Source organism: Barbus barbus, assembly GCF_936440315.1.
Source record: "Barbus barbus genome assembly, chromosome: 38".
NCBI classification, from domain to species: domain Eukaryota; kingdom Metazoa; phylum Chordata; class Actinopteri; order Cypriniformes; family Cyprinidae; genus Barbus; species Barbus barbus.
This window is the reverse complement of record NC_136716.1, coordinates 19,277,488-19,289,621: the sequence shown is the minus strand read 5'-3', so window position 1 is coordinate 19,289,621 and position 12,134 is coordinate 19,277,488. Positions and strand designations below refer to the sequence as shown.

General features: G+C 35.5%; 1 protein-coding gene across 1 annotated transcript; it reads left to right on the top strand.

The window, feature by feature from the left end:
- The first annotated feature begins 2,082 nt into the window (after positions 1–2,082).
- Positions 2,083–5,182, top strand: LOC306857434 (small integral membrane protein 36-like). The gene is made up of 2 exons (XM_079397377.1): positions 2,083–2,637; positions 4,454–5,182. Exon 1 carries the CDS (start codon positions 2,219–2,221, stop codon positions 2,525–2,527), a length of 309 nt encoding a protein of 102 aa, XP_079253503.1. The 5' UTR covers positions 2,083–2,218; the 3' UTR covers positions 2,528–2,637; positions 4,454–5,182.
- The last annotated feature ends 6,952 nt before the right edge of the window (positions 5,183–12,134 follow it).

The window sequence follows — 12,134 nt, the reverse complement described above, 5'->3', positions numbered from 1 at the left end:
TATGATTCAATTTAGTCAAATAAAATATTTTCTAAAAGCGAAAAAATAAAGAGATATTCAGCATGCACAATGCATGAGTTTGTTTTTTCAGTGAGCCAGAGTTTCTAAAAATTCAGACTGACCCAGATCATACATATTCGCATAAAAAAATACTCAAGTTTTGATTAAACTGTACAGTTTACATGACATACTTTGAGGTTAAAAAAATCTACTTTGAATGGAAATATTGGCTTCAAAACACATAAAAACCAGAGCAGCACATTCATTCAGATTCTAAACAGATTATGCTCTGTGTCATCTATGCTTTGCAAGGCCTCCATCTGTGACCCTCTTTTTAAGACCTCATTTATTCTTTTAGTCCATCTGGTACCTTTACACTATAATCCTTGTCAAACTATAAAACTTTGTGCAGGTGGTATGTGCTAGTGTTCACTGCACAGCTGTAAACTGTAATAGATGCTGATGGACAGATCAAGACATGAATAGACAGATGTTGCAAACCCAGATTAAATAGAGAAAAGCACTCTATTTTGTCTTTCTCCTCCATAAACGTGAACATCAACATGAACAATATCGTACCCTTGGTTTACCTATATATATATATATATATATATATATATATATATATATATATAAACCATAAAATGTTATTAAATAAGATAAAAAAATGCATAATTAAATATCATGCTAAAATCCACACATTACCTTAAATCTGTGTTTTGGCTGTAGTGTTATGTCACTATCCATTAAAAATTACAACGTAACAACATAACATTTTTCATTATGTTGTTACTATATGTAATGATCATATATAATTATTCATATCAAAATATTGTATTATGATTAAAAAACTTTTTTAAATAAATCCATACAAACTTAATCTAGAAAAAAGTCAATCTAGCGCAGAATGCCATAACATTTAAAATGCCTCCAAAAGCAGCTTTAAATCTGCCTTTTGGCTTCTGTTTTACGTCACAGTCCATTTATTATGACATAACATAACTGTTTCTTAGTCACTTTCAGTTACACTGTGTCTGTCCCCAAACACACTTAGTGGGCTATGCCTTATATTATGGCAATAATAAACCATTATAGTTATTAATGCAAATTATTGTTACCTGATGCTGTTGTTTTTGGTAATGAAACTCTAATAATGAGTTATATGTTAGTTATATTTTCCCAAATTAATTCAAAACAACATTAAATGCGCTTTGTCTTGTGTTCTGCCACAATCCATTGACGTAACATAACCTGCCAAGGCACTGTCTCAAAAAACCTCGAGAGGGCCAAATTACTCCAAATTAAATAATTAAATAAATGTTGAAAAATATGAATAAATCGTAATACATTATTAAATAATGAAATACATAAATATTATATGTATTCATTCATTCATTCATTTATATATTCATTTATATACTTATTTGTTTATTCATTCATTCATTTCCTCCACATTTATTCATTTTCAGGGTTACGGTTGTCAGCATGTCCTGTAATTCTGAAAATGAAATGTGGAGGAAATGAATTGAATGAATGAATGAATATTTATTTAATTACTTCATTATGTATTTAGCGATTTATTTCTATATTTCAAGATTTATTTAATTATTTAATTTGGAGTAATTTGGCCCTCCATACGTATTATGCTCGATTAATTATTTGATCAAACTAAAAAATGTTACCCATAAAAATGAATGCAAAAAAATGGGGAGAAAAAAAATACATATAACACGTTCCCAAAATACTGCACACATTAAATCTACTTTTTGGCTTGAGTGTTATGTCACGGTCCATTAATAATGACAACTAAAAGTCCTTCATTACACAATGCTTAGTGAAATCCCACATTGATATGCTTCTGGCAAAAAGACACGAGGTGGGACATGCTAAAAATTCTACTCCACCCTTTCACCGCCTCTACATCATTTGGCCAAATCCATCGCGCAATGTGCAGCTGGCAAAATTAAAATGGAAGCTTAAGCTATTAAAGTGAGCAGCTTTTAATCATTGGCTGCAAGAACTCAAGGTTGGTGGAATAGAAGGGGTGGGATTAAAGTCTTTGAACGGCAGAGCAAAATCTCCACTCTGATCTCAGCACAGGGCCCTGCTGCTGCTCGCCGGGATATCCCAACTGCTGCACGCTTTGCCGAAGAGCCCGACGGGAGTCCATGGTGCCCACATTTTTCTCAGAGTGCAGAGTCAGGGATGCAGCGTCGCCATGGGTCTCATGGAGTTTTACCTGGAGATTGATCCAGTCACTCTAAACCTCATCATCCTCATCGCCAGTTACGTCATCCTGCTTCTGGTCTTTCTCATCTCTTGCATCCTGTACGACTGCCGCGGCAAAGACCCTTCCAAGGAGTACGTTTCCGAGCCCCCAGCCCCCCAGCAGCAGTCTCCCATCCGGCTCGTGGTGATGCAAAACTCCCCGGCCTCATCGCGTTATACCGAGCAGAACAACACAGCTGCCTCCAACTTTGCGCCTCTGACCCCTGACATGCGCGAGAAGAGGAGCACGCTGGTCTAACACATCCACACTTTGGCTTTCTCTCGTTTTTCCCTTTTGGACACATAGGCTATTCAATTTTCTAGAAGTTAATAAATGCTCAAATTTGAACCTAATTTGAGCTGAAACAGGTAAGATACAAATGCTGATCACTGACCCGAATATATGAGCCGTTTAATACTCTTTTTTTTTTTACTCTTTAAAAAAAAAAAAATGTGTCCAAGTCAAGGTGGTCATTTGTACAACTTTGACTCAAGATTTATAACAAGTCATTTTTATTATTAATAATAAGAAAACCAAGACATACTTTACATATTGGTATTTTTAAGCTATTGTTTGTAAAAAAAAAAAAAAAAAAAAACAACAAATGTACTTAAATAATTATAAATCCATAAAAAATATATCAAGAATTTTATAGAAATTATGAATGATTTATTTAAATTTAATACGTTATAATTATTTAACATTACATATAAGTTTAATATCATTTATATATGTATTTTCTATTTATTATATAAACATATTATTGCAATAGTATATAGATGTATTTAATATTGCAATAATGTTAGGCATAAGTACTTTTAGGATCATGTAAATTACACTACAGAAGTGACCAAAAGGTTAAATAATATTAAAAACAAGCCATGCTCCAACACCATTTTTTTTTCAGACATATTCCTTTGCCAGGTAGAGAAAGGATGACATGATGAATTCTTTAGAATTGATGGCCATTAACAGGAAGAAGGCATTTGGTAGCACAGGGATTAACTGCAGCAACATCAAGTGTCTGTACTATTGCGTCATCATCCGAGTAAACATACAAACCAATATGGCCATAGTGACCGTAATGTTTTACGCACTATGGTCTTTAATTTATCCAGATAAGATGGTTATGCAAATACAATATTGTATAAAATATACTTCAAGTTACTTAAACGGTAAAATGCAAAAGAAAAGGAGTTTTATGGTCATTTTGCATCTATTCCTCTATAGTGGGTCAAATGTTGCAACTTTAGCTCATGATTTTGTTTTAATATTAAGAGCAGGACTAACTACACTTAATTAAACCATTCAATACACACTATTTGCTCTTTTGCATGCAAATGGATGCTTCAAAATACTTTTTGTTGGTTTGAATGCATCTTTGTTGGCTATAAAGTGGCAGTCTTCATTTTTATGATACATTTTATGAACCTTATGATCAGAGTGCAGGTGCATCCTATCTGCAATATTTTGATTGCAATATATTTTGCTCTAAGCTGATGTGTAAACATGTCAGTAATTGATAAATTAATAAACTGCAATTTAAAAGCATTAAAAAGGCAAGTAAATACCTAAACATCCAGACCAACATCAACATTGAATAAGGACCAGTGCTAGTTTGATTTTTTTCCTCAGATAATAGTTGTATGGTTAAATAAACCTATTAAAGATAACTAAACAAACCATTAAAGTTATTTTTAAATTAAAATTACAGTCTACAGTTTGTTTTGTTAAATATACCATTTTAGCACACCTGCCATTGTTGATATCAATCTGGGCTGTTTATGGGCATTATTGCTGACATCACAGTAGCATAATATTAATTCTTGCTGATAACCTGTTGATTTCCATACTTGTTTCTGACTGACATTTTTGTCTAGAACTTTAGGTTGCCATAACATACCAAATGGAACTTTTTTTCATTCTGTTCTTTTGATCTCCATTTAGCACCTGTTTAAAGAGACAGCGTTCACCATTAGAATTATGTAACAACCCTCTGACATTCACTGATGACACACCAAACAGCTTTTGCCACTGGAGGCGCAGTCAGTAAAACTTTAATGATGGTCTCTTCTCTTCTCTTCTCTTCTCTTCTCTTCTCTTCTCTTCTCTTCTCTTCTCTTCTCTTCTCTTCTCTTCTCTTCTCTTCTCTTCTCTTCTCTTCTCTTCTCTTCTCTATTTCAGAGTGTCCATCTGCATTCATTAGTTTATTGTGGACAATTTCATCATGGAAATGGAGTTATTTTATCCTCTGGACACTGGATAGAGGCCAGAAGACGACACATGTGCATGCATGAACAGAGCAAATGTCTGGACACATGTAGTCATAATGTTATCTGCTGAAGAGATGACATGTGACAGTTTGCAGGTTTGGCAAAGGCATGAATGTTGCCCATGTAGTGTACAACACTTCAGTATACAAGTTATACATTTTGAATGTGTTCATTGTGAAGTTTGAATGTGTGTGTTTGTAAATGTGTAAACATAGGTATATTATAAATAATACACTTACAATAATATAACAATATTGTCTAAGTTAAGCAATACATTGGAAATTTTTATTCAGTCAACATTGATAACACCACTTAGTTAATCAGATATGAAACATTATATATTTATGCATTGCATTTTTGCTTTTTTTTTAAAACAACTTACTTTGCATTCTGTGTATATATTTTGCTAGTAGGCTTTGTGTGTTCCCCAGGAATCAAACCCACAACATTGGCGTTGCTAGCACTATGCTTTTGAGCACTTGAGCTACATAATCTAAAAGGCAATATATTTATGAAGTATAATAATAGATGTTCTTTTCTGGAAGTGTTGAGATTTAATTCCTGTTCTCACTAATATAACATTCTAAGAACTGTATTCTCAACAGTACATTTCTGAATAAAAGCAAATACATTTTTTTAATCACACTTGTGCATTTTTTTCTGTTTTTGCATGCGTGTATGGAAGCTTATTTCTGCCACAAATTAAAAAAAGAAATTGTGACTTTAAATCTCACAATTCAGAATTTTTTTCTTTATTCTAACTCAGAATTCTGACATGTAAACTTGCATTTTCTCTCTGAATTCTGAGTTTACATCTGACAAGTCTGACTTTTCTTTGTTCTAACTCAGAATTCAGAGAAAAAAATCTGAATTCCGAGATGCAAACTCAGAATTCCAAAGGAAAAAGTCAGAATTCCGAGGGGGAAAAAACAATATCCTGAGATGTAAACTTGCCATTTTTATTGCTCTGAATTCTGAATTGAATCTGTACGTCTGTACGTACAGATTCAGACGATCTGAATCTGTACGTCTAGCAATTCTGATTTTTTTTTATTTAATTTGGAATTCTGAGGGGTGACAAAAAAAAAAAAATCTGAATTCCAAGATGCAAACTAAAAATTCAGAGAAAAAAAAATTGTGAGATGTAAACTTGCAATTTTTGACAAAGTTTACATCTTGCCATCTTACTATTTTTCTCACTAATTGAGTTTGCATGTCGCAATTCTGACTTTTTTCCTGCAGTTGTGTTTATATCTCACAACTCTCTTCTCAAATATATATTATTGTAATCATTATCATAATTCCTAACTGAATATAAATGAAAATGCAAATAGGTCTACATCAAGCTACCAATTGCATGTGGCTAAAATTGAACACTGGACTTTAATTGATCAGGGTCAGCTATCCTGTGTTGGCCATGAGCTGGAGAGGGCAAGCAAGGGTATGGACAGTGGAGGATGGGGATATGACCAGTGTAAGGTTTGTAATTCCTGTTGCCTGTCCTTTCCTTCAGATGGATTGCAGCCAGGCTGAACGCAGGCTGGGATTAATGTTAGATCCCAATCTGCTCCCTCTGCATTCACAAATGGCTTTATATAACTCCTAGTCTATTTGATAAATGCCACATAATCCCATAGGAAGTCATCTGTGTTTGTCTCGAGTAAGAGGTCGTTTAGGCCACACCCAGAAGCAGCACGTACTGGAGGTCTGCTCTGAACACATGTTATTGCAGGAATGTTGTGACCGTCACGCTTTTGACAGGAAGCCCATTTTACAACATGCTAAAGCTTTAGAGAGAGAGCATGACTGCTTGCGTGCATGTCAAAGGGATGTACTGCTTATATATATATATATATATGTGTGTGTGTATATATATATATATAAGTGTATGTTAGTGTGTGTGTGTGTGCGCATGTTTATGTGGTTTATGAGGACACAAATTTGCATAATGACATGGGTATGACAGAGGTATTACAATATGAAGGTGGTTTATGAGGACACTGCCTATGTCCCCGTAATTCAAAAGGCTTAAAAAAAAAAAACATACTAAATGGTGTTTTTTTTGAAAATCTAAAAATGCACAAAGTCTCATGTGAGGGCTAAGTTTAGGTGTAGGGCAATAGCACACACAGTTTGTTCAGTATAAAAACCATTACACCTATGGAGAGTCCCCATAAACCACAAAAACCAACATCTGTGTGTGTGTGTGTGTGTGTGTGTGTGAGATGTTAACTAGGATGTTATAATATCTTAATAATATATATATATATATTAGGGATGGGCGATATGGCCTAAAAAATTTATCACGATAATTTCAGGTATTTATTGCGATAACGATACAAATGACGATATATATCATTAGAATGTAAATATAATACGTATGAATAATTCCATGCAAATGTCAACCATGAAAAAATGAAGTTTTTACCAAAAGAACAAAACCCTGTTTGAGTTGTGCGTTTAGGTCTGTATTTTACTGCATTAACGTGCTTCAATAGAAATTTGAAGGACATCGCTATGTTTATCCACCACATATGAGGGGTGGACCTATAGTAAAAATACATTTTCATTCGACTGTATTTCATATTTTGAAATGAGATATCAAAGACTGCCCATTTTTACATTTATGTCAACAGTAAGTATTTTGTAGAAAGATGGAGGCCTGTCTGAAAAGTAAATACACTCACTTAGTCTAAACAGCGATGATTTCTGGATTTATAAGGTCTAGATTTATGACGTCAGGACGCTTCAGCGCTGTGTCACGTCCGTAACGTAAGATTAAGTTCATTTCATATAGTAATTATTAATGCAATTAACTTGAAACTTTCTGTACAAAGCCAACTTATGGCCATGCTAATTATGATCAACAGCTCATCTCCATTAATTGCTCTTATCAACCATAATAATGCGGGACGCTTCATATTAAATCATATGCATACTGGCATGCATGTTTACCACGTTGATGACTGAAAGCCTGTGTATGGCTATACTGCTGTGATCTGTTTCAGGCTTTCCATATCATAACATTTTAGAAATTAATTCATTGTAATATCTCAGAAATTGCATATTTAACGAGAACATCGCGGAGATTTAGACTGCTTTGCTGTTTGGGTCAGAAATGCACAGGCGTACTGAAGGAAAAAAATCGCCAAAACTATTTTAAATGTCATATAATGTTCATTGTTAATATTATTATCTTATTTAAACTTTTTATGCGTTTCAAACAAACTTGTGTCGCTATCTGCGTTGCATTCATGCAGAGAGCAAGATTTTGCGTGTTCGGCTCGCGCATGCTGAGTGCGACGCACACTCAAGAGATGTGGGCTACATCATTCTTATTTGTCTACATTTTTTTTTTTTTTTTTTATTTTGTATCATTGCATGTTAAAAAATAATTCACTATGTTATGCAGATGCAAAATGCTAGACTGCGAATAAGATTAGCTACAGTTTCACATTTTATAAATATTTGAACAATATATTCAGCATATTTAACAACCTGTTTTGTATCTTTATTTAATGCATAAGCGATTTATTAAAACAAGTTTATGAGGCTATGCTCTAGAGTCTTGACTATTATTCATATTCAAGTGTTTGTGCGGAAAAGAATGCGCATGCATGACAGTGAGGTGCTCGCGCGGATCACTTGCATTTTTTCCTGATAATGAAACAACTTAAATTAATAATAATAAAAAAAGAAAACTTAAAATCGGGGCTCCTCACATACATGAGAAATATATCTCAGGGTTCGACGCTTAATTTTCTTTTTAGGAGCGCTTGTGCCTTGAGCGCTTGACGTGCGGAGTGAACAGTGCGCTCAACCGCTCAAGGCACAATCGGGCGCGCACAAAACTACGTCATCAACTAGACTTATCGTTATTATCGTGAGGAGACAAATTTTTATCGTGAGGAGAATTTTCAACGGTATATCGCAAACGATAAGATATCGCCCATCCCTAATATATATATATATATATATATATATATTAGTGCTGTCAAAATTAGCACATTAACGCAGGCGATTAATTTTTTCAACTTAATGCTAACGCAGGGGCGGGGCCTAGGGTTGGCCACCCCACTCATAACTGCTAATTCTGTCTCTTTTTTTTTGACAAGAAGTGCATTTATTCAGTCGAAGAACGTCTTTGGAGCACATCAAACAGGAGACGTTTCAGACGCTCGCTTCAACTTCACTTCAGCGTCAGAAATTTAATTTCAGAAAAATGTGTGATTAATTAGTTATTTTTTTAATCGATTGACAGCACATATACATATACACATATATATATACACACACACACACGTGTGCGTGTAATGTAGATTGTATAATTACTGTTTTATTACAATTAATAATATTAAATACACAGGTATATTTGCAGCAATAGCCAAAAATACATTGTATGGGTCAAAATGATTGATTTTTGGCAAAAAAAAAAAAAATCTTTCGAATATTAAGTAAAGATCATGTTCCATGAAGATATTTTGTATATTTCCTACCGTAAATATATAAAAACTTAATTTTTTAACTTAATTTGATCAACTTTAAAGGCGATTTTTACGGTGGCCGAGAGAGCTCAACGCGCTGCAACTTCAGAAAACACATGCAAATAGAAAAAAACACCTGCAAATCAAGAAAACATCTTCATCATTTTGACAGCACATGTGCTGCAAATCCTCACACATGCAAATTAAGAAACGCTGCAAATGCTCACAACACATGCAGATTAAGAAACACTGCAAATCCTCACAACACATGCAAATTGAGAAACGCTGCAAATGCTCACAACACATGCAAATTCAGAAACGCTGCAAATCCTCACAACACATGCAAATTGCTGCAAATCCTTACAACACATGCAAATTAAGAAACGCTGCAAATGCTCAACACATGCAGATTAAGAAACACTGCAAATCCTCACAACACATGCAAATTGAGAAACGCTGCAAATGCTCACAACACATGCAAATTCAGAAACGCTGCAAATCCTCACAACACATGCAAATTGCTGCAAATCCTTACAACACATGCAAATTAAGAAACGCTGCAAATGCTCAACACATGCAGATTAAGAAACACTGCAAATCCTCACAACACATGCAAATTCAGAAATGCTGCAAATGCTCACAACACATGCAGATTGAGAAAGGCTGCAAATGCTCACAACACATGCAGATTAAGAAACACTGCAAATGCTCACAACACTGCAAATGCTCACAACACATGCAAATTAAGAAACGCTGCAAATGCTCACAACACATGCAGATTAAGAAACGCTGCAAATCCTCACAACACATGCAAATTCAGAAACGCTGCAAATGCTCACAACACATGCAAATTAAGAAACGCTGCAAATGCCCACAACACATGCAGATTAAGAAATGCTGCAAATGCTCACAACACATGCAAATTCAGAAATGCTGCAAATGCTCACAACACATGCAAATTCAGAAATGCTGCAAATCCTCACAACACATGCAAATTGAGAAAGGCTGCAAATGCTCACAACACATGCAGATTATGAAACACTGCAAATCCTCACAACACATGCAAATTGAGAAAGGCTGCAAATGCTCACAACACATGCAGATTAAGAAACACTGCAAATGCTCACAACACTGCAAATGCTCACAACACATGCAAATTAAGAAACGCTGCAAATGCTCACAACACATGCAGATTAAGAAACGCTGCAAATCCTCACAACACATGCAAATTCAGAAACGCTGCAAATCCTCACAACACATGCAAATTGAGAAAGGCTGCAAATGCTCACAACACATGCAAATTGAGAAAGGCTGCAAATGCTCACAACACATGCAAATTAAGAAACGCTGCAAATCCTCACAACACATGCAAATTGCTGCAAATCCTTACAACACATGCAAATTAAGAAACGCTGCAAATGCTCACAACACATGCAGATTAATAAACACTGCAAATCCTCACAACACATGCAAATTAAGAAACGCTGCAAATGCTCACAACACATGCAGATTAAGAAACGCTGCAAATCCTCACAACACATGCAAATTAAGAAACGCTGCAAATGCTCACAACACATGCAGATTAAGAAACGCTGCAAATCCTCACAACACATGCAAATTGAGAAACGCTGCAAATCCTCACAACACATGCAGATTAAGAAACGCTGCAAATCCTCACAACACATGCAAATTAAGAAACGCTGCAAATGCTCACAACACATGCAGATTAAGAAACGCTGCAAATCCTCACAACACATGCAAATTGAGAAACGCTGCAAATGCTCACAACACATGCAAATTGCTGCAAATCCTTACAACACATGCAAATTAAGAAACGCTGCAAATCCTCACAACACATGCAAATTCAGAAACCCTGCAAATGCTCACAACACATGCAAATTCAGAAACGCTGCAAATGCTCACAACACATGCAAATTGAGAAAGGCTGCAAATGCTCACAACACATGCAAATTGAGAAAGGCTGCAAATGCTCACAACACATGCAAATTGAGAAAGGCTGCAAATGCTCACAACACATGCAAATTGAGAAAGGCTGCAAATGCTCACAACACATGCAAATTAAGAAACGCTGCAAATCCTCACAACACATGCAAATTAAGCAACGCTGCAAATCCTCACAACACATGCAAATTGCTGCAAATCCTTACAACACATGCAAATTAAGAAACGCTGCAAATGCTCACAACACATGCAGATTAAGAAACGCTGCAAATCCTCACAACACATGCAAATTAAGAAACGCTGCAAATGCTCACAACACATGCAGATTAAGAAACGCTGCAAATCCTCACAACACATGCAAATTGAGAAACGCTGCAAATGCTCACAACACATGCAAATTGCTGCAAATCCTTACAACACATGCAAATTAAGAAACGCTGCAAATCCTCACAACACATGCAAATTCAGAAACCCTGCAAATGCTCACAACACATGCAAATTCAGAAACGCTGCAAATCCTCACAACACATGCAAATTCAGAAACGCTGCAAATGCTCACAACACATGCAGATTAAGAAACGCTGCAAATGCTCACAACACATGGAAATTGAGAAAGGCTGCAAATGCTCACAACACATGCAGATTAAGAAAGGCTGAAAATCCTCACAACACATGCAAATTAAGAAACGCTGCAAATCCTCACAACACATGCAAATTCAGAAACGCTGCAAATCCTCACAACACATGCAAATTAAGCAACGCTGCAAATGCTCACAACACATGCAAATTAAGCAACGCTGCAAATGCTCACAACACATGCAAATTGAGAAAGGCTGCAAATCCTCACAACACATGCAAATTCAGAAACGCTGCAAATCCTCACAACACATGCAAATTCAGAAACGCTGCAAATGCTCACAACACATGCAGATTAAGAAACGCTGCAAATCCTCACAACACATGCAAATTCAGAAACGCTGCAAATCCTCACAACACATGCAATTAAGCAACGCTGCAAATCCTCACAACACATGCAAATTCAGAAACTCTGCAAATCCTCACAACACATGCAAATTAAGCAACGCTGCAAATCCTCACAACACATGTAAATTGAGCAACGCTGCAAATCCTCACAACACATGCAAA

Bases quoted from the DNA above. Each gene is read 5' to 3' on its own strand.
- LOC306857434 (XM_079397377.1), top strand. From the start codon at position 2,219: ATGGGTCTCATGGAGTTTTACCTGGAGATTGATCCAGTCACTCTAAAC.